Here is a 22,179-nt window from a genome sequence, read left to right as displayed (position 1 = left end):
CCCACCCGGAGCCTCCCTGCAGGGCACCTTATCCGCACCCCAGAGCTCACCCACCTGCGCAAGGGGCTCTGTTTCTTGCTGGGACTCTCACCCCCAGGGGGTTGCTGGAGCTGAAGGTGGCTGCTTGGGATGGTTTGCTTTTTGCAGTTCTGAACAACTCATCCTGGAGGAGAGATGCTGACCGCCAAAGAGTACTCAGTTGATTTATGTAAGAGTAACAGCCGTGTTAGTCTGTATCCGCAAAAAGAAAAGGAGGACTTGAGGCACCTTAGAGACTAACCCATTTATTTGAGCGTAAGCTTTCGTGAGCTACAGCTCACTTCCACTGCGTGCACCCGATGAAGTGAGCTGTAGCTCACGAAAGCTCACGCTCAAATAAATGGGTTAGTCTCTAAGGTGCCACAAGTCCTCCTGTTCTTTTTACAGTTGATTTAGTTCATTTGCATACTGCATTCTTACTGGTGGAAAAGCTATAACAGTTGCTTTGGGTTTTCTTGGACCACTGTGATGTAAAAGCTGATGTCACTGAGGCCTTGTGACATCATAACCTCTCCCTGTGCAATGACTACAGCATTTTAATCAATAGCAAAACTGTATGCAAATAAGTGTCAGTCCACTTGTGACATCAGCGGTGCCTCAGCCAATTGGATGGCTCCTTGCGTAAATATGCGCTGTTATACCTCTTTTATATCCAAGGCTGGACTAGCTGAGCGCTGTGGGTCAGGGCAGCGCAGAGCTGGGGGGGAGCCCGGGGCTGTGGGTCAGGGCAGCGCAGAGCTGGGTGTGGGGGGAGCCCAGGGCTGTGGGTCGGGGCAGCGCAGAGCTGGGGGGGAGCCTGGGGCTGTGGGTCAGGGCAGCGCAGAGCTGGGTGTGGGGGGAGCCCAGGGCTGTGGGTCGGGGCAGCGCAGAGCTGGGTGAGGGGGGAGCCCAAGGCTGTGGGTCGGGGCAGTGCAGAGCTGAGAGTTGGGGAAGCCCAGGGCTGTGGGTCAGGGCAGCGCAGAGCTGGGGGGGAGCCCAGGGCTGTGGGTCGGGGCAGCGCAGAGCTGGGTGTTCGAGGAGCCCAGGGCTGTGGGTCAGGGCAACGCAGAGCTGGGTGTTGGAGGAGCCCAGGGCTGTGGGTCAGGGCAGCGCAGAGCTGGGGGGGGGGGAGCCCAGGGCTGTGGGTCGGGGCAGCGCAGAGCTGGGGGGGAGCCCGGGGCTGTGGGTCAGGGCAGCGCAGAGCTGGGTGTGGGGGGAGCCCAGGGCTGTGGGTCGGGGCAGCGCAGAGCTGGGTGTGGGGGGAGCCCAGGGCTGTGGGTCGGGGCAGCGCAGAGCTGGGGGGGAGCCTGGGGCTGTGGGTCAGGGCAGCGCAGAGCTGGGTGTGGGGGGAGCCCAGGGCTGTGGGTCGGGGCAGCGCAGAGCTGGGTGAGGGGGGAGCCCAAGGCTGTGGGTCGGGGCAGTGCAGAGCTGAGAGTTGGGGAAGCCCAGGGCTGTGGGTCAGGGCAGCGCAGAGCTGGGGGGGAGCCCAGGGCTGTGGGTCGGGGCAGCGCAGAGCTGGGTGTTCGAGGAGCCCAGGGCTGTGGGTCAGGGCAACGCAGAGCTGGGTGTTGGAGGAGCCCAGGGCTGTGGGTCAGGGCAGCGCAGAGCTGGGGGGGGGAGCCCAGGGCTGTGGGTCGGGGCAGTGCAGAGCTGGGGGGGGGGGAGCCCAGGGCTGTGGGTCGGGGCAGTGCAGAGCTGGGTGTGGGGGGAGCCCAGGGCTGTGGGTCGGGGCAGCGCAGAGCTGGGGGGGGGGAGCCCAGGGCTGTGGGTCGGGGCAGCGCAGAGCTGGGTGTGGGGGGAGCCCAGGGCTGTGGGTCGGGGCAGCGCAGAGCTGGGTGTGGGGGGAGCCCAGGGCTGTGGGTCGGGGCAGCGCAGAGCTGGGTGAGGGGGGAGCCCAGGGCTGTGGGTCGGGGCAGCGCAGAGCTGGGTGTGGGGGGAGCCCAGGGCTGTGGGTCGGGGCGGCGCAGAGCTGGGTGTGGGGGGAGCCCAGGGCTGTGGGTCGGGGCAGCGCAGAGCTGGGTGTGGGGGGAGCCCGGGGCTGTGGGTCGGGGCAGCGCAGAGCTGGGTGTGGGGGGAGCCCAGGGCTGTGGGTCGGGGCGGCGCAGAGCTGGGTGTGGGGGGAGCCCAGGGCTGTGGGTCGGGGCAGCGCAGAGCTGGGTGAGGGGGGAGCCCAGGGCTGTGGGTCGGGGCGGCGCAGAGCTGGGTTTGGGGGGAGCCCAGGGCTGTGGGTCGGGGCGGCGCAGAGCTGGGTGTGGGGGGAGCCCAGGGCTGTGGGTCGGGGCGGCGCAGAGCTGGGGGGGGGGGGAGCCCAGGGCTGTGGGTCAGGGCGGCGCAGAGCTGGGGGGGGGGGAGCCCAGGGCTGTGGGTCGGGGCGGCGCAGAGCTGGGTGGGGGGGGAGCCCAGGGCTGTGGGTCGGGGCGGCGCAGAGCTGGGTGGGGGGGGAGCCCAGGGCTGTGGGTCGGGGCGGCGCAGAGCTGGGTGTGGGGGGAGCCCAGGGCTGTGGGTCGGGGCGGCGCAGAGCTGGGTGTGGGGGGAGCCCAGGGCTGTGGGTCGGGGCAGCGCAGAGCTGGGTGTGGGGGGAGCCCAGGGCTGTGGGTCGGGGCAGCGCAGAGCTGGGGGGGGGGGAGCCCAGGGCTGTGGGTCGGGGCAGCGCAGAGCTGGGTGTGGGGGGAGCCCAGGGCTGTGGGTCGGGGCAGCGCAGAGCTGGGGGGGGGGGAGCCCAGGGCTGTGGGTCGGGGCAGCGCAGAGCTGGGGGGGGGGGGAGCCCAGGGCTGTGGGTCGGGGCAGCGCAGAGCTGGGTGTGGGGGGAGCCCAGGGCTGTGGGTCGGGGCAGCGCAGAGCTGGGGGGGGGGGGAGCCCAGGGCTGTGGGTCGGGGCAGCGCAGAGCTGGGGGGGGGGGGAGCCCAGGGCTGTGGGTCGGGGCAGCGCAGAGCTGGGTGTGGGGGGAGCCCAGGGCTGTGGGTCGGGGCAGCGCAGAGCTGGGTGTCGGGGGAGCCCAGGGCTGTGGGTCGGGGCAGCGCAGAGCTGGGTGTGGGGGGAGCCCAGGGCTGTGGGTCGGGGCAGTGCAGAGCTGGGTGTCGGGGGAGCCCAGGGCTTGAATAGCTGAGGGCTCTAAGGCAGAAGTGAGGGGCGGGGCAGCTCTGTGGTGTGGCAATACCTGACCAGCCTCCCTGTCAGGCCCCCCAGCCTGGCTGCTGGCTGTAGTCCTAGGAGTGCTCTCAGAAGAGCCAGGCTCACGCTGGCATCACATCAGCTCCTGCCCTCTGACGGCCCCTCTCCTGCCCAGTGCTGAAGCCCCTGCTCTGCCGAGGTCAGAGCCAAGCCAGCCACGGCGAGTGCTCCATTAGCCCCGGGGGCTGATCCCTTTGCCTCGGAGGGGACAGCAGGCCTGGGGGAGACGCTGCCTGACGGCTTGTTTACTCAGCGATGGGCCCAGTGGGGATGGGGTGTCTCCGGTGGCTCAGGGTGACACTTGGGGCAATGGGCTGGTGCCTCTGCTCTGAGTCTTTGGGGCAGCGAGGGGCCATGCTGGCGTTTCTTGCCCTAGTGTGGCAGGGGTGTTGCCATACTGGGATGGTCTGAGGGCGTGGTACAGATGCCAGAGGTTTCCCCGTGGAGATCCACGCCGTGCTGAGCTACCTTGATCCCTTACACGTGTGTGTGAGATCTGGGCTGAGTCACAGCCCTGAGACAGCGCGGGAGGGGGCAGTAGGTGTTGGCGGGAGCGGGCCCTCGGCACTGGTTGGCTAGGAGAATCCCCAGGGGCAGCCTGGGGAAGTGGGGGCAAAGCCCATCTCCCTCTGCAGCCAGGGCGCTGAGTGGAGCTGGTGCTGTTGTGATTGGCTGCCAGCTCTTAGCTTTGGGGAGTGGCATGAATGTGCCACCCCATGTCTCCATGGCTCCCCCAGGCTGTAGGACTGGCCCAGAGCCCCCCAAAGCCATGGCAGGCTCCCCAGCCAGTGTCCACAGCCAGGGCAGACACACCTCCCAGCGAGCGGGAGATGGGCGGCAGATCTGAGCACTCTAATTCCCTGGGGGTGTGGGGGTCCCTCCCAAATTGGTATTAGCGAGACAGAGTGCTAATCCCCACCCCCACCCCAATCCCACCCAGGCCACTCATGGGGCACTGCTCAGGTCTCTGACCCCCCACCCCACACCCGCTGCTGCCTGGATTGTTGATGTCTGTGTGTACGGGGCATTGTAACTGTTTGCCTGCCCTTTGGTGGTTGTTTGGCCTTTCCGATTGTGGGCTCCCGGGGCCTCTGAGCGCTACCAGAGCGAGAGCAATTCCAGCAAAGTGCTCCTTTTCCCCCCAGCTCTGCAGAGCTTTCCCCAAGGTGAGACCGGCCTGGCTCTTTCTCTTCCCCCACAGCCGATGCTCTTGGCTGGCTGTCGCTGTCCGGCAATGTATGGAGCCTGCTCTGGGTCCCTGGACCTGTATCCCCCACAAGTGGGGCTGGGCTCAGGGGTGTGGGCCTGTTGCTGCCCAGAGATGCTGCCAGCTCTGGTGCCCCCTCAGTGTTTCATGTCTGAGGCTCTGGAGTTTGGGGGAGCCGTAGACAGAGGAATTGTAGGCCGGCGCGTGGGGACAAGCAGAGGGGTCGGATTGCTTCATCCCTCCTCTCTGGGGCTTTTCTCTCCTTGAGCAGCCTCAGCCCGAGGAGCCTGATTATCTCTGACAGGCCGTTAGTGCCCGAGCCCCTCCCCAGCCCTGGTGGGGCAGGGCAGCCTACGCTGTCTGACTGTGGCTCGCCCGTGCGAGGAGCCTGGCTCACGGCCGGCCCAGTGTCACCCCTGCCTGCTGCACTTCCAGGAGTCATGGCACCAGATGCTCTTACGCTTCTTCAAAACCCTTCAACCCAACTCAGCAGCGGCGGCCAAGGAGGCAGGAGAGCTCTGGCCTCTGGGCAGCCCTCCCTGGCAGAGCACACTGCCTGGGCCGCACCGGAGGTGCCCCTGGGCCGCACCGGAGGTGCCCCTGGGCCAACGTGGCTCAGCAGGAGGGACACCCAGCTGCCGCCCCGGCCCCTCCTTGGCCCTTGCAGAGGCAAGGGGGTGTGAGGGATTGCACCTCCAGTGCTGCAGGGCATGGGGCAGACGCCATGCCCAGCCCAGCCCCTGAGCTAGCGGGGAGCCTGGGAGAGGCCCCTGACCCATCCAGCATCCATCCTGTGGCTGCCCGGGGCTGGCTTGGTGGCCCCAATATCCCTCACGTTGGAGGCGGGGGGGCGAGGAGAGCTGGCTGGGGGGCTCCTCCTTGCTGGAGCCCCATGTGTTGCTGGGGGGCAGAGTGATGTGTCCACATGGGCCCAGCTCGCTGGCAGGGTGGGGAGACAAAGGCAGCCAGGGTCTCGGCGGAGGCCGGTGCATCTGTGTACACAGCTTTCTACTTCTTCTCCCCAAGAGAGTGGCAGCCGCTCCGTGTCCTGGCCACGCAGTCGGCACATGGCCAGGCTCACCAGGGAGCGCATCCGCAGCAGGGAGAGGCCAGAAGCTGCCAGTGCACGGGGCACAGGAGTGGGCAGCCCAGCTCCTCTCCATGCTGTAGTCCCAGCAACCTGGAGAGAGCATGGCCCCTAGGCCCCGGGAGCTGGGGTCCCCCCACCCGCACTGTGCTGCACCCAGGCTCTGAGCTTGAGCCCCCTCCCCAAAGCCTCCCCCCACTGGCCAACCTGCATCACAGGGCACCTCTCCCCCAGTCTGAGGACTGAGTGCCATATGCCTGGTGGCCTGACAGAGCCGGCACTGCTGGGGCAGGGAGCTCCTCTGGGCCTCACTGGTGAGCGAACCCGCCGATGGGACCCGGCAGGGACTGCCAGGCTGACGGCGTGGTTTGGGGCCGATGTGTCAGCTCCCTGGCAGAGTCCCTGTGGAAATCTCCTTCTCACAGACTCACGCAGGGCCAGAGCCCTCCTCAGCAAGGAGATGGACAACGAGACTTGCCAAAGCAAGGGGTGTGCTCAGAGCCCTGGCAGGGTGGGCGGCAGGGCCAGGACTGGCTGAGCTCCCTGCTCCCATGGAAAGGAGGCCACGTGCTAAACCCGGTGGAACACGGAGGCTCCCCCATTACCCTGGTCTCAGTTCTGCTGGGGCTCTGGGGGGTGAGGGCACCGCTCACCCCACCAGGCATTAGAAGTTGTATTCACACTGGGCTGCCCCATAGCTGCCTGGATGGGACTGGGAAGCTGAGGTGATGCTCAGCGGGGCGAATGAGCTGAGGGGCAGCCCCAGGGTTCGAGCACAGGCCACAGGGCTGAGCCATGCCACGTACGGGTTTGCACTGGGCACAGCTCAGCCGGGGCTGCGCTGCTATTTTCCCTGGCGCTGCGGACATGTGTGGGGCAGAGAATCGCAGCCCCAGCTCGTAGTGTGGCCGTCGCCAGGGAGATGGGCCCGACCGAGGGGTGTGGGAGCCTTGGGGCAAGGGGGGCTGGGAGCCTGCTCTGCCTTTCCGCAGCCAAGAGGCTGAAAGCCCTTTGCGCGAATCCAAGGAGTCAGAATGAGGAGGGTCCCTGGAGATGGGGCCGGGCAGCAACAGGCCCTGGCTGGTGCCTTGGGGAGGTGCCACAATGCAAGAGAACAGGGGACCAAACCAGGCGGCTGGAGACGGTGGAAGGGCAGCACAGGCCAGGCAGGGGAGCGTGGGGCCTGCGAGGCAGCTGGGCAGTGAAATCTGGCCAGCTTGGTTAGGAGAGGGCGCAAGGGCTGTGGCCGAGCCTGCCAGTGTGTGAGTGGGGCTCATGTCGGGCAGAGGTGCCTGCGCTGCTCCTGGGCCTCCCTTGTGGGCTCCGCGGGCAGGTGCCTCAGGGCAGGACTCAGCTCCCAGGCCGGGGACATGCCGGCCTAGCGGGAGACACTGCGCTATGGCGGCTGGGCGACGGAGAATGGGGAACAGGCGGGGAAGTGGGGCCAGGTGACATTCTCCCTCTGGAGCTGCCGTCCACACAAGGAGCTTGAGCCTCACTGGTGTAGGGCTGTGACGAAGTGGGACTGTTCTTAATGTTTCCTCTGAATACTGTACGGGTGCCTCAGTTTCCCTAGGCATTTCTTAAGTCTCTAGGTGGTGAGATAAGGGGGTGTAATTGTTGCAGAGCAAAGGGCCAGTGAACATAAATGGCCGACACTCTGTCTCCTGGCAACTGATGGCCTGGGCCCTTCCCCCCTGCAAGGTGAGAGCTAAAGGGTTGGAGAACAAAGGAATCCGGTGACCTCCTGGCCCGGGACAGGGACAAAGCCCAGAGGAGGAGGGGCTGGAGGGAGTTTCAGTTTGGGGCTGGCTGGGGACATGGATTGAAGTGCAGATGTGGTTGTCTGGCTCACTGCCCCCCAAAATGGACCCGGCTGAGGGGTCCTGTTCTCTGCACCTACAAGCTCTGTTTTAGACCATGTTCCTGTTGTCTAATAAACCTTCTGTTTTACTGGCTGGCTGAGAGTCACGTCTGTCTGCGAAGTTGGGGTGCAGGACCCTCTGGTTTCCCCAGGAGCCCCGCCTGAGTGGACTTGCAGTGGGAAGCGCACAGAGGGGCAGAGGAGGCTGAATGCTCCGAGGTCAGACCCAGGAAGGTGGAAGCTGTGTGAGCTGTGTGTCCTGAAGACAGGCTGCTCATAGGAAGGCAACTTCCCCAGAGTCCTGACTGGCTTCATGGGGAGCAGTTCCAAAGCTTTGCCCGGGGACTCCATGACAACTGGTGGCAGTGGTGGGATCTACTGCACCCCGTGGATGGCGCTTCCTGCAGTAAGTACCTGGGGAGCAGTAAAACGAAGGGGGATTGACGGGGACCAGGCATGCTGAAGATTCAGAGAGAGACGGTTTCAGGGGGTGGTTAACCCCTGGGAGTGTGTGACCAGAGAGAAGGAATTTTGCAGTAACAGGGTTCCCCCGGGGGATTGCAGCGAGCGGTCCCAGGGGCGGAGGAGTCTGCAGCTTGACCCTGGCAAAGAGGAGGTGACCTCGAGAAGGTCTGGCACACTAGGGGTTCTCCCTGGAAACCGTGGGGAGCTGAAAGCACACACGCCTGTGAGTCCACAACAACTTGGGAAGAGCAGAGTGATGGCCTGTCACCGTCTCCTTAAGAAGGACATTGTAACCCTGTGCAGAAAGAGAGGGTTGAGCATTGGAAAGTTCACCAAAGCAGAGTTAATCGTGCAGCTGGAGGATGATGACCACTCTAAGAAGCAGATTCCTGACCCAGATTGGGGACGATCTGGGAGCATCTGGAGTGGTAACCAAGCATCCCCAAGACTCCTGTCTCCGGTGGGGGTCTTCACGATCGGGTTCTCCATCGGGGGATCGGGATGGGATTGGAGCTGAGTTCGAGAGAGCAAGAGGACCGTGGGAGACAGCGAGAGCCCGAGAACGAGCTGCAGAAGCAGCAGCAGCATGAACTGGCGGTGGGGGAGCGGAGAGGCCTAGGGGACCTCCCCGGGGTGAGTGGGGATAGACCCCGGGGGCCAGTTCCGCAGGGAAGCTCGAGACTAAATTGTTGCCCCTGGTTAAAGGGGGGGGGGGATGTGAATGCCACCTCACTGCCTTTGAGCAGGCTGGCGATTTGAACCAGGGGGACCCTGAGGAAAAGCCCCGGTGTCTAGCTCCCTTGCTGGGTCCCAAGGCCATAGACTCCATCAGCCAGATGGGTGGGGAGGTGGACAGGCTCCCACTCCTGACCCCAACCTATATGTCTGTGTGGAGTCTCCTGGGCTCAGGCCCCTCGGACCTGCAGTGGGAACGGAAGGTGATGGTCAATGGGGAGACATTCCTGGGGTGGCGAGATCCTGGGATAGAGAGAACTGTTGTCAGGCCCCGGGTGGTGCAGCCCCACCAGATGTCGAAGGGCTGTGTGAGCTGGGCAAGGGTCCCAGGGATGAAGCCCCTCGCCCTGCCTATGGCCCAGATCCCTGTGTAGACCCAGGAGGGGTGGGGCTGGCTGGTTGTTGGGGTTCTCCAGGATATCAGCTGTGAGACCCTGTTGGGGGATGACTGTCTCTTTGGGACAGGATCCAGGCCCTGCTCTTGTAATGGCCAAGGGTTTGAATCCAGGGAACCAATCGGAGGAGAGGGAAATGGTCAGTGAAAATGCAGATGACCTGGCTGGGGGGGAGGAGCTGCTTGGCTCGGGATACCTGCCTGCCAGTAACCAGACCCCTGGGGCTGGGTGGGATGGAGTGGGGGCTCCCGCTGGCTCTGATGCAGTGAAGAAAGCAGCAAGCTCGCTGCCTGCCCCCACTGGGACAGCTAGGGCAGCGCTGAGCATGGGGGGAGCTGAGACCCCAGCTGAGGGGGGGACCCACAGGCAGGGTAGGTCGGCTGCCAACCAGGTTTGCCTGGTCTAGAGGCGCTGCTGGGAAGTGACCCCACAGCAGGGAGGGAGCAACCAGGGACAGGGCTCAGTGGGGCTGTGACCCCAGGCCCAGCCAGCGAGAGGGAACAGGTCTCCCACTCCCTTCCTCAGCAGCTGAATTCCAGACCGAGCTGCAGAAGGATCCCTCCGTAGAGGAGCTGAGGGAATTTGCTGTCCACAGCACTGCAAACCCCCTTGGAGAAGGCTGCAGGGACAGATTCCTGTGGGAAAAGAGATTCCTGTACTGGGAATGGGCTCCCCCAGGAGAAGTAGAACCATGGGGAATCAGGAGGCAGCTGGCGGTGCCCCAGAAGTATCACCGCTGGCTATCGTACCTGTCCCTGGCGTCCGTTGATGACATCTGTGTCTTTAACCAGATCTGGGAGGTGAAGAGGGTGCTGGGCTGCCTCAAGGAGGCAGGACTGATGGTAAAAGCTGGAAGGTGTAAGGTGGGGATGGCAGAGGTGTCGTACCTGGGCCACAAGGTGGGGAGCTGCTGCCCAAGCCCAGAGCTGGCCAAGGTCAAGATGGGGGCTCTTAACCAAGAGAGCTCAAATCACAGCCTTCCAAACTGGAGCGCTGGGAGAAGACCTGATCTCAGTTTGAACCCCAGGGGTTTTGGGGTGGAAAAAGGGCACGGGCCACATAAACCTTCCCATATGCCACCAGCAAGTGCCAGCAAGCACACCTGAACCAAGGAAGGGCATAAAACTGGAAGGGCCTGGTGTAATTCCCACCAAGGAATGGGAGAGATGCTGGGGCATCCATGGGAACGTTGGTGCATTCGAATTTCCCCAGGTCACTGGCTAAAGTGACCTCGCTCAGTTCAGTCTCGAAGGGGGGAGAGATGTGACGAAGTGGGACTGTTCTTAATGTTTCCTCTGAATACTGTAGGGGTGCCTCAGTTTCCCCTATGCAGTTCTTAAGTATCTAGGGGGTGGGGTAGGGGTGTATGATCATTGCAGAGCCCTAGAGGGCAGGTGTGTGCAGGGGTTTGGACACAGAGAATGGCCGACACCCTGTTTCCTGGCAACTGATGGCCTGGGCCCTTCCCCCCTGCAAGGTGAGAGCAGAAGGGTTGGAGAACAAAGGAATCAGGTGACCTCCTGGCCCAGGAAAGGGACAAAGCCCAGAGGAAGAGGGGCTGGAGGGTGAGTCAGTTTGAGGCTGGCTGGGGACATAGAGTGAAGTGCAGACGGGGTTGTCTGGCTCCCTGCCCCCCAAAAATGGACCCGGCTGAGGGGTCCTGTTCTCTGCACCTACAAACTCTGTGTTAGACTGTGTTCCTGTCGTCTAATAAACCTCTGTTTCACTGGCTGGCTGAGAGTCACGTCTGACTGCGGAGTTGGGGGACTCGCTGTGGGAAGTGCACGGAGGGGCAGAGGATGCTGAATGCTCCGAGGTCAGACCCAGGAAGGGGGAAGCCGTGTGGGCTTCTTGCCCTGGAGACAGGCTGCTCCCAGAGAGGCACTTCCCCAGAGTCCTGCCTGGCTTCGTAGGGAGCAGTTCCAGAGCATCACCGGGGACTCCGTGACGAGGGCCCATGGGGCAACAGCCAGCATCAATGGGAAAATGTCCTAGGGTTTGGCAGTGAGCTGGCCAGTGTGGGGCAGCCTCCCCAGGGAAGGGCTGGGGGCCCACAACTTGGGACTTAAACCAGGGCAAAGCAAAGGCCTGGGGAACTCCCTGCAGGGCCTGGGCTGGCCAGGGCAGGGAGGGCAACAGACCGGATGCCCAGGGGTGGCTGCCATCTCAAGTCCCTTGCAGCAGGTGGGCCAGGGGCCTGTGCTGTGGGAAACACGGATGGTTCCCCTGTCCTGGAGCTCTCTAAATATGGAGAGAGTCTGTGTGTCCAGCCCAGCCCCAGGCAGCATCTGGTGCTCCCAGCCCTGATTCATTAATTTCTCAGGCTCCCAAACAGCTGCTGCTTCCTCCCCAGCTCCCAGGGTTTGGGGAGAGGACAGGCGATTTTCCCAGGGATAAAAATAGGCGAGTGGCAGAGGGGAGAGTCCTGGGAGAGTCCTTGTGCCTGGGTGGCACCGAGCTCCCTCCCCAAGCGGGCGGGGAATGTCTGAATGAGAAGGGAGGCTGGCGGGCAGAGGGCTCTGAGAATGGGGCTCTGTCCCTGGCTGGAGTAGCCAGACTAGCCACTGTCACTGCATGGAGGTGCCCCAGCTCGCAGACACCGGCAGGCAGCGTGGCCCCAGGCGCCGGGGGTGGGGGGCAGGACTGCAGGATTCTGGGTGTTTCTGTGATGGGCAGGAGTCAGGGCATGGCTGGTAAAGCAACTTACAGGTGATTTCCCCTTCTTCCCCGGTGCTGCTCCGAAGTATGTGGCCAGCGCTCTGAGGCAGAACCCACTCCCAGCCTGGAAGGAGCAGCCCAGTGCCAGCTACTGGGCACACAGCAGCCTCTGATGGGGAGACAGCCCCTTGACTGCTCTGGCCCAGGGCAGCCACCGGGCCCTCACGCTTGGGGTTGTGTGAGGGGCTTTCCAGAGCACGAGAGGGCGGGCAAGCTGCTGGCTATGGAGAGCTCCTGCCCTGTTGCTGGGGGCAGCCGGAATTCCCAGAGCCCTAGCAATGCCAGGCTGGCCCTGCTGTGCTAAGGGATGTTCGGGGCCTGGGCTGTGCTGTGGGGGTGCAACGAGAATGGCCCGTTTGTTAGCAGAGCAGAAATCCCGCTCAGGAGCCCTTTAACCAGCTTAGGGCAGGATAGAGGGAATTAACACCTCATGAATTGGGCTTTGTGTCTGAGTCCCTCTGAGCCAGAGGCAGGGATATTGTGGGTTTGGCAGGGACGCAGCCTGTGCCCTGCAGCACGTGGGAGCAGGGCAAAGCTCTGGGTGTAGGAGCTGGGCCCGGGATGGTGCAGGGAGGAGTCACTGTCTGCCTGGTTCACCCTGAGCCAGGGGATTGCGGCTGTTAATCATTAATGGCCACCGGGGAGGTAGCAGCTCCCTGTTCCGCTGGAATCTGTAAACAAGGGGGAGCAATGGTGTTGCGGGTGCTCCTTGCTCACTTCTTGCCCTGGTAAATCTCTACCTAGAAGGGGACAGGGTGAGAGTGGCGACTCCCTGCCAGAGAAAGTGGAGAGCTGCAGGCCGAGCTCCCGGAGCATGGACAGGCCCTGCCGGTGCAATGGAACGTATGGCTCAGACTTGGCGCCTGGCTACCCAGATGAGGCTTCAAGCACAGAGGTTACTGACCCCGCTGCCCAGTGGCTGGGCCATGCTCATCCACCCTGGGGTGGAGCTGGCTCAGCCTGCCAGCTGGGGGCTAGCACTGGTGGGGTTCTGCAGGGCTCAGCTCTAGACCCAACGCTGTCCAGAGTTGGCACCGTTGAACCGGAGGTAAATGCAAACTGGCTGCTGATAGAATTTGTGGCTGACATGCAAGTTGGTGGGCTGGTAAATATCCATGAGGCCAGGGCAGTTATACAGAGCTATCTGGATCACTTCGTAGGCTAGGCCTAGTCAGACACCCAAAGGCAAGGGCAGACATCTGGGAAAGAGGCTTGACGTCCCTGCCTATGGACTGTGGGACTGTACTCTGGAAAACAGTGACTCTAAAAAGGGTTCTGGGGTCGCCATGAACTGCAATTGAGTCTGAGCTCCTCGTGTGACGCTGGGGTGCATAAACAGGGGAGTAGGAGCAGGGAAGAGGTGCAGCCTCGATAAAACCGATCTAAGATACTGCATCCAGTTCTGGGGTCTGCTGTTTAAAGGGCATTGAAAGCTTGGACATTGAAAGCTTGGAGGGGGTGCAGAAAAAAGCCTCAGAAATGCCCTGTCAGGGTTGGTCTAGGTTTGCTTGGTCCTGCTTCAGCACAGTGGGCTGGATTTGATGGTCTCTCAAGGACCCTTCCAGCCTGACATTTCTATGACTTAAGATGCTTTAGCCAAACTCAAGTTTTTGGGCTCAGTACAGGGGCAGCTGGGTAAAATGCAGTGCCCTGTGAAATATGGGAGGTCAGACTGGATGATCCAGTTGTCCCTTCTGGCCTGAAACTCTTTGGATCTGAACCAAGCTCTTGACTTGTCCCCAGCAGCAGTTGGGAGCTGGGCAGGCACAGATGGTGCTGTGGGGATGCCTAGCCTGGGAGCAGTCCCATGCAGAGCATGGTGCAGAGTCCAGCCTGCAGGTGACTGGCAAGGGAGGCCTGGACCAGGTGCATGGTGGGCCCAGCCATTGGCTGGCTGGCTTTCCCAGCATCCCTAGAAGTGGGAGCAGCCAAGCCCAAGCCAGCCAGGGCTGCTGGGAGTGCATGCTCCGGGGTGGGGCTAGGACTGAGGGGTTTGGGTTGTAGAAGGGCACTCCCGACTGGGACTGAGGGGTTCAGAGAGTGGGAGTAGGATCAGGGCTGGGGCAGAGCATTGGGGTGCAGGGGGTGTGAGGGTTCTGGCTGGGGGTGCAGGCTCTGGGGTGGGGTTGGGGATGAGGGGTTTGGGCTTCAGGAGGAGGTTCTGGGCTGGGGCAGGGGGTTGAGGTGCAGGGGATGAGGGCTCTGGCTGGTGGTGTGGGGCAGGAGGGGGATCAGGGCTGGAGTAGGGAGTTGGGGTGCGGCAGGAGGTCGGGGTGCAGGCTACAGGCGGTGCTTACCTCAGGCAGCTCCTGGAAACAGCATCATGTTCCTCCTCTGGCTCCTATGCGGAAGTGCGTCCAGGCCGTCCTGTCCAAAAGCACCGCCCCCGCAGCTCCCATTGGCCATGGTTCCCAGCCAATGGGTGCTGTGGAGCCGGCGCTTGTGGCGGGGGGCAGCATGCAGAGCTCCCTGGCTGTCCCTATGCCTAGGAGCCGGAGGGGGGAACATATCGAAGCTTCCGGGAGCCACGCAGAGCCATGGCAGGCAGGGAGCCTGCCTTAGCCCCAATGCGCTGCCGACTGGACTTTTAATGGCTCAGTCAGCAGTGCTGACCAGAGCTGCCAGGGACACCTGGCAACCCTACCAATGGTGCTGGGCGTTGGTGCTGAACTAGCTCTCCCCACGGGCTCCCATTGAGGGACCTGGTGTCTGCACCGCTAGAGCGACTGGCTCGGGTCCCTCTCACAGGCCTGACCCTGCCAGGGGCCGAGTACCTTTGCTCCCACGGGCCCAGCGACCAGGGTGGGATTTCAGAGAGCTCAGCGAGGGTCTCAGCAGCAGCTGTCCCCCCGGCGCCGAGTCCTGCCAGCACGTGGCTGGGCTCAGTGTGTAGCCCCTGGGGCCCTCGACTCAGTCAGGGGCCATCCAGCGAGAGACTGCACTTCGCCTTGCCTGCACCACTGCATGCAGGCTGGCCCCCGGCAGCGCAGCCCCCTCCCCATCTGCAGAGCACCCCAAGCACTCTCTGCCTTTGTCTCGTGCAGGGTTTCCTGTGAGCCAGCCAGGAGCAGGGGGAGCAGCTGGGCCTGGGCCGTTCTGTAGGAAGCAGGTTGCTCCAGGCCATTCCCGATGCGGTTTTGCAGCCCTACAGAGGGATGTCCCAGCCGTGCCTGCTCAGCCTCCTGCTGGCGCTGGTCTTCTACTGCCAGGTAAGGGCTAGGCTGGCCCGGCCTCTCCCGTTGGGGCTGAGCCCACCCGCTGCTGGACCTGCCTTGCCCGGGATGGCTGTCATGCCCAGCTCCTTGCCGGGAGGGGGAGGACCAGCTCAGGCTGAGGAACAGCAGGGGAATCCCTGGTCTCTGGGGTCCTGCCCCTCTTCTCTGGCCCTGGGGGAGTGCTGCTGGCTGGTCACTGACGGGCCCCCTACTGTAACCCCCTCCAGGGACCTTCAGCCCAGATCATGGATTTCCTTTTTGAGAGCTGGAAGGCCTACAGTGAGGAGTGTCACCAGAACATGAGCCTGCAGCCTCCACCCACAGGTGAGACCAGGTGAGCGTGAGCCCCGCATGCCTCCCCTCCCCCGTGTAAGGGGCAGCCGGGCTTTTGCTGATGAGCCTGGGAGCGCAGGGGCTGGGGACAGACCCTCTCCACCCCTGGGTGTGCTGGGGCCAGGAGCAGTTGCCTGGGCAGGGGAGTGGGTGGCAGAGGAGAATGGGACCCAGGGCTTCCTGCCCCTTCGAAGGGGCTGCTGTGGTAATGCTGGGCCCTGGTGCTGCACAGACCTCAGGAGCTCACATGGCCTGGAGACAAGCACCATGTGCAAGGAGGGGCTGTGGGGGCAATTCCAGGGGCACATGGGGGTTCGAGGGGGCAATTCCAGGGGCACATGGGGGGCAAGGGGGCAATATCAGGGGCACACAGGGAGAGAGGGGGCAATTCCAGGGGCACACAGGGTGGCATTCAGGATTAGTTTTGTAACTATAGAAAATATTGATTCTACCCACTCTCCCCAAAACTCCCCCAATGGCCCCTCAACTGACCCCTCCCATTGCCCTCCAGTGGCCTCTCAGCCAGGGGGGCACCCATTACGGGGGGGCTGGATGGTGGGGGGCTGGCAGAGGCGCTGTGACCCCCCATCCCTGCTCAGGGCCTCTATTCTCCCTGCAGAGCTGGTCTGTAACCGAACCTTTGACAAGTTCTCCTGCTGGCCCGACACGCTGCCCAACACCACAGTCAACGTCTCCTGCCCCTGGTTCCTGCCCTGGCACAGGAAAGGTAGCTACCTGGGGCTGGCCCCTGGTCCGGCTGCGCTGTCCTGTGCTGCTGGGCGCACATCGCACATGGGCAGCGGCTGCCATCTGCTCTCCCTGGGCTCTGGGGCGCTCTGAGCAGCTGTAGGTCAGCAGGGGTGGGGAATGGAGGCCTTCTGGTGCCCTCTGTGGCTTGCAGTGCCAGGAGCCATGGGAGGGGGTGCTGAGGAAAGCCCTGTGCTGGCTGGGGATGGAGTGTGGGGCGGAGAGTCGGGATACTCACTGCCTGACCCTCGGCTGCCCCAGCTGGCTAATGGGGAAGGGCAGGGTTCATTGGCTCTGGGCGCTGTCGGCCATTCAGGACCCTGTCACTGGCAGAAAGGATGGACCTGGCAGGGATGGGACCAAGAAGTGTGGGGCGTGGGGATCTAGCCAGCAGGGCACAGTGAGGAGCGCAGGGGCTCTGGCAGGCCTGGGGAGGGAGGGGAGTTCGTGGGGGGCTGGCGTGGGCAGATTGGGGGGACTGGCAGGGAGAGCACGGGGGCCCGGTGTGGGGAGCACGGCGGTCTCTAACCAGCCGGTTCTTCATGTCCCCATCTCCCCCCCACAGTGAAGCACAGATATGTCTTCAAGAAGTGTGGGCCGGACGGGGAGTGGGTGAAGCGCCCCAATGGGCAGCCCTGGCGGGACAGCACAGAGTGTGAGATGGACGCAGAAGACCTTGAAGCCCAGGTCAGTGGGGGCAGGTCTGGGGCTGGGCTGAGCCGTCCAGCCCCCATGGGATGGTATGAGTGAGTCTCAGCTTAGCCCCACAGCAGCTGAGAATTTGGGATGGCCCAGCAGCTTCGCCTCCCAGGGGGGTAAGGGCCGTTCCCATGCCTGGGCTCTGTCGCTCCAGCCCACGGACAGACAGACAGACATGCCCAGCCCTGCTCAGCAGCTCTCTCCCTCTCTTTTTAGGATAAATTTGCCAAAACCTATGGCAGCTTTAAGATCATGTACACAGTGGGCTACTCGGTGTCCCTGGGCACCCTGCTCCTCGCCCTGGCCATCCTGCTGGGCTTCAGGTAGGGGCTGGGGAAGAGCTACCTGAAGGGACAGGGAGGGAGGGGAGGAGAGGCAGCCGGGAGAGGGGAAGAGGGAGCTGGGGGGTGGGGAGACTTGGGAGATGGGGCCAGGGCTGGGGTAGCCGGGGCTGTAGGAGCCAGGCTGGGCACGGTCCTTGCTGGACACTGACTGGGGGCTCCTGCTTTCGGCAGCAAATTGCACTGCATGCGGAATTACATCCACATGAACCTCTTCGCCTCCTTCGTCCTGAAGGGAGTCTCGGTGCTGGTGATCGACACCCTGCTTAAGACCCGCTACAACGAGAAGATTGACGACTACAACGTGGGCATCTGGCTCAGCAACGAGGTGAGCTCCCCGGGCCCTTTTGCCATGCTAGTGGCTCTGTGGGGCCAGTGCCCTACTGAGCCCCACCCACTCATCATCCCCCCCCGCCCCCACAGGCTGCTGCCGGCTGTCGAGCAGCCACCGTCTTCATGCAGTACGGCATCGTGGCCAACTACTGCTGGCTGCTGGTGGAGGGGATCTATCTCCACAACCTGCTGGTGCTCGCTGTCTTCTCCGAGCGGAGCTACTTCACCCTCTACCTGTGCATTGGCTGGGGTGAGCACCTGGGCACGGCGGTGGGGAGGGGGTGAGACCAGCCACAACACAGCACCCGGGCACAGGGGGTGGGCACCAGCCATGGCATAGCGCCTGGGCACAGGGGGTGGGCAACAGCCATGGCTCAGCACCCAGGCACAGGGGATGGGCACCAGACATGGCTCAGCACCCGGGCACAGGGGGTGGGCACCAGCCATGACTCAGCACCCGGGCACCAGCCATGGCTCAGCACCCGGGCACAGGCACCAGCCATTGCACAGCGCCTGGGCACAGGGGGTGGGCACCAGCCATGGCACAGCACCCGGGCACAGGCACCAGCCATTGCACAGCGCCTGGGCACAGGGGGCGGGCACCAGCCATGGCACAGCACCTGGGCACAGGGGGCGGGCACCAGCCATGGCACAGCACCTGGGCACAGGGGGTGGGCACCATCCATGGCTCAGCACTGGGGGCGGGCACCAGCCATGGCACAGCACCTGGGCACAGGGGATGGGCACCAGCTATGGCACAGCACCTGGGCACAGGGGGCGGGCACCAGCCATGGCACAGCACCTGGGCACAGGGGGTGGGCACCATCCATGGCTCAGCACTGGGGGCGGGCACCAGCCATGGCACAGCACCTGGGCACAGGGGATGGGCACCAGCTATGGCACAGCACCTGGGCACAGGGGGCGGGCACCAGCCATGGCTCAGCACCGGGCACAGGGGGCGGGCACCAGCCACAGCACAGCACCCGGGCACAGGCACCAGCCATGGCTCAGCACCCGGGCACAGGCACCAGCCATGGCACAGCACATGGGCACAGGGGCAGGCACCAGCCATGGCTCAGCGCCTGGGCACAGGGGGCGGGCACCAGCCATGGCACAGCACCTGCCCAGAGATGCAAAGGGCATGCTAAGGTGTTATGGTGGGCACAGTGGCTGCTTTCCATCCCAGGACATGCACCTGGTGCCCCTGTCTCAGCCTATGGCCCCTGGAGGAGCTGCCCCTGAATGTGTTTGTGCTTTCTAGGGGTTTCTCACCTGCTTCTGTCTCTTTTTCTTCTCCAGGGGCCCCCATCTTGTTCCTCATCCCCTGGGTGGTTGTGAAATTTTTATATGAAAACATTCAGTAAGTAGAGGCACGCAAAGTGCATGTGCAAAGTGTGAGCTATGGGAGTGAGGTGTGGGCATGCAAAGTATGTGTGGGAGAAGTATGGGCACTGTGCGAGGTGTGGGCACATGCAGTGCATGTGTGAGGTCTGTGTGTGAGGTGTGGGTGTGATAGGTACATGTGCAAGGTGTGGGCACACAAAGTGAAAGTACAAAATGTGGGCATGCGCAGGCTGCATGTGTGAGGTGTGGACATGCAAAGTGTATGTGCAAGATGTGGGCACATGAAGTGTGGGTGTAAGGTGTGAGTGTGCAAGGTGAGTGTCTGAGGTGTGGGCTGCATGTGCCAGCTGCATGAGCTGGCTGTGTGTGGGAGACATGGGCAGGCTCTGCGTGCAAGGTGTGGGTGTGGGCGGGCCAGGCATGCAAGGTGTGGGTTTGCACCAGCTGTGCGTGTGAGGTATGGGTGGGCCATGCTTGTGAGGGCATGCTGGCTAGAGCCTGGGCTGAGCCTGCATGTGGGGGCAGATTAGCCCTCAGCCTCTCCTGTGGGTTCGAACACCTCCCTCTGAATCAGCTGCTGCCAGCTCCTGCTGGAGACAGGCATAGAGTGGATGGGCCTAGGTCTGACCCATCTGTCTAGTGCTGCATCTGTAGTTGTCTGTGTGCCTGGCAGAGGCTGCAGACAGTCTGTGCGCTCACGGGGGTGGTGTCTGTGCCCATGTGGGCAAGGGGCATGTGTCCGGGCAGGAGCAGGTCTGTGCCTGCAGGAGAGCCCTGGCCTGGTTCATGCCTCCTTGTCCCTTGTGTTACCTGGAAATCCCTGCCAGGAGCCTTGTACCACCTTGTGCTAGGGCTGGGCTGAGCTTCCTGCCGGGGCACGTGGCACGTGGCACATGGATACAGAAGTGCCACTTCCCCTGTTACCCCTCGTTCTCACCTCCCAGGTGCTGGAGCACCAACAACAACATGGGCTTCTGGTGGATCCCCCGCTTCCCCGTGTTCCTGGCCATACTGGTAAGTCCCAGCCTGCCCTTGCCCCCCTCCCCGCTCCGCTGGTCTCCTCCCCGCTCCGCACCATGGGCCCCTCCCCTCTCCGCACCGCTGGCCCCCTCCCCTCCCTGCACCGCCAGCCCCTCCCCTCTCCGCACTGTGGGCACCCCTCCTGCAAGACGCTCCCCCTCTTTTCCTTTCCTCCAGCCCAGGCACCCCATCCGCCTGCCCGGCCCTACTCCTGACACACACCCTTGCCCTCTCTCGCATGCCCCAGCTGCTCACAGATCACAACTTCATGTTCGGCTTCCTTTGCCTCCTCTTCATGGAGCTGTTGGGCTGCAGTCGGGGCGCGTTTTCCCACTTTGCTCCACAGCCATGGTGCCTGGATGCATCCTGTCTTTTCAATGAGAGCGAGTCTCCCAGAATCACGTGACTCCAAGAGCTGGGGCTTTCAGAAAAGCGCCAAATATTGTGAGAGTTGGTGACACTGGGTTCCCCTCCATAGCTGCCCTACCCTGCCCAGGCAGAGCCCCGACTGTGGGCAAGGTCCCTTTCATCCTGCACTGGCTGCCTGGGGCTGACTAGACTCCCCAGGGTGCATCTGAGACAGGGCTGGGCACGGTCATCTCCTCCCCAGTGATAGTTCATGGGGCTAGGCCCACCAGCCCCACTAGGACTCCCTTGCTGGGGTGGGGATCCTCCAGTCCCTGGTCCCCATACCCATCTGCCTCTCACCCTATTTCTCCCTTTCAGATCAACTTCTTCATTTTCATCCGCATCATCCAGATCCTGGTCTCCAAGCTCCGTGCCCACCAGATGCGCTACACGGATTACAAGTTCAGGTGCGCCTCTCCCCGCCCTAGGCCCAGCTGTCCCTCTCACACCTTGGAGAGGCCGCTGCACCGCAGGCCCCCTGCTCTGTGCGTATGCCCGCTGCCCTGTTGTGCCAGAGGGGGCTCCGTGTGGCCATGGGACCCCGTCTGCAGTGTCTGAGCGGGGAGGCGAAATGGGTGGGGAGTGGCTGGCTCTGATTGGTCAGTCTCCCTGGCAGGCTGGCGAAGTCCACGCTGACGCTGATCCCGCTGCTGGGCATCCACGAGGTGGTGTTTGCCTTTGTCACGGACGAGCATGCCCAGGGCACCCTGCGCTACGTCAAGCTCTTCTTTGACCTCTTCCTGAGCTCCTTCCAGGTGAGCTGGGCCTGGCGCCCTCAAGCACCATCTCGCCCAGCCTCCGTGCTCTGTGGCCTCCCCTCTCATGACCCTGGGGAGGAATCAAGGGGCCTGGGCCGTGCCCCTCTCATGCCCTCTCTTCTTGCTGCCCTAGGGGATGCTGGTGGCCATTCTCTACTGCTTTGTCAACAAGGAGGTGAGTGCAAACGCCCTGGGCCCGGCACGGGGAGCCCGTTCCATGACTGCGTCCACTCGGGACCCTGTACCAGCATTCTGCAGCACAGGCCCGGTGGGGAGGACTCTGCTGCCCTGTGCCATCTGGGCCCCAGTAGGGGCTCTGGGCTTGGCCTGGGCTGTCTTGCTGTCACCTGCTCTGTGGGAGCCGGAAAGCGGCTGTCGCAGGCCCCGGGCCCTGCTCACCCCGTCTGGGGCTGTTTGCAGGTGCAGTCGGAGCTGCTGAAGAAGTGGCAGCGCTGGAAGCTGGGCAAGGACCTGGAGGAGGAGTACAAGCATACGTACAGCCAGACCCCCAATGCCCGCAATGGGGGCAGCGGTACTTGTGAGAAGCACAGGCTGGTGGGCAGCTGCATCACTGGGCTAGGGCGGAGTCAGCCCACGGCGCACACCAGCACCCACTACCTCGAGAAGACGGGCTGCAGCGCCAGCGAGAGGCACCAGTGCTATGAGTTCCCCGAAACAGCCGCCAGCAACTTCTGAGCCCACCCCCTGCCACGCAGCCAGGGCGCTGGGCCCATGCCCGCCCGCAGGCAGGCTCTGCTGGGCAGGGAGAGGGAGCTGAGGGCTCAGGCAGCAGGCTTGCAGGGACATAAAGCGAGAGTCTGTGCCTTTCAGCCCCAGCCTCCCTCCCCCTTCCTGGGGCCGTCTGGGGATCGGGGTGCACACCAGGGTGCCAGGGCCTGATGCCAGGCATGCTGAGGATGGAGCATGCCCTGCTGCCCCGTCCATCCTTCAGGGGCATGTGCCAGGTGGGCACGTGATGGTGTCTGTGCACAAGGTCTGCACCCCAGCACAAGTCCACATGGAGGGCAGAGCACCCTGTACCAGCCTGGCGGGGTGTAGGGAGCCTGGGGATAGTGCCCGCTGGAGTGTGGGGGCAGGGTGTCTGCCTGCCGGGCCATGTGTACAGCTGCTTACTGCGCTTGCTCCTGCTGCCCGCCAGCCCCTGTGCCCGAGGTTAATTTATCTCTGCAGTAGCTGTGTAAATAGGCATGGGGTTCACGGGGTGGCGGGGCAGGATCTGTCTGCATCTGTCTGGGCGCGGCGCGACACATCGCTCCGGAGGACGTGGGCACCAATAAACCCTGGAGTGTGTCTCATGGCA

The 22,179-nt window shown here is 63.3% G+C and overlaps 1 protein-coding gene across 1 annotated transcript; it reads left to right on the top strand.

The window, feature by feature from the left end:
* Nucleotides 1–14,717: 14,717 nt before the first annotated feature.
* GCGR (glucagon receptor) lies at nt 14,718–22,179 on the top strand. Its single transcript, XM_073310557.2, has 13 exons — nt 14,718–14,869; nt 15,103–15,199; nt 15,828–15,935; nt 16,521–16,642; nt 16,871–16,977; nt 17,170–17,323; nt 17,419–17,578; nt 18,628–18,688; nt 19,617–19,686; nt 20,419–20,507; nt 20,717–20,855; nt 20,992–21,033; nt 21,279–22,179. Exons 1-13 carry the CDS (start codon nt 14,816–14,818, stop codon nt 21,552–21,554), a joined length of 1,479 nt encoding a protein of 492 aa, XP_073166658.1. The 5' UTR covers nt 14,718–14,815; the 3' UTR covers nt 21,555–22,179.

Source organism: Lepidochelys kempii, chromosome 14, assembly GCF_965140285.1.
Source record: "Lepidochelys kempii isolate rLepKem1 chromosome 14, rLepKem1.hap1, whole genome shotgun sequence".
NCBI classification, from domain to species: Eukaryota; Metazoa; Chordata; order Testudines; family Cheloniidae; genus Lepidochelys; species Lepidochelys kempii.
The sequence above is the reverse complement of the archived record's forward strand: the minus strand, read 5'-3'. Positions and strand labels throughout refer to the sequence as shown.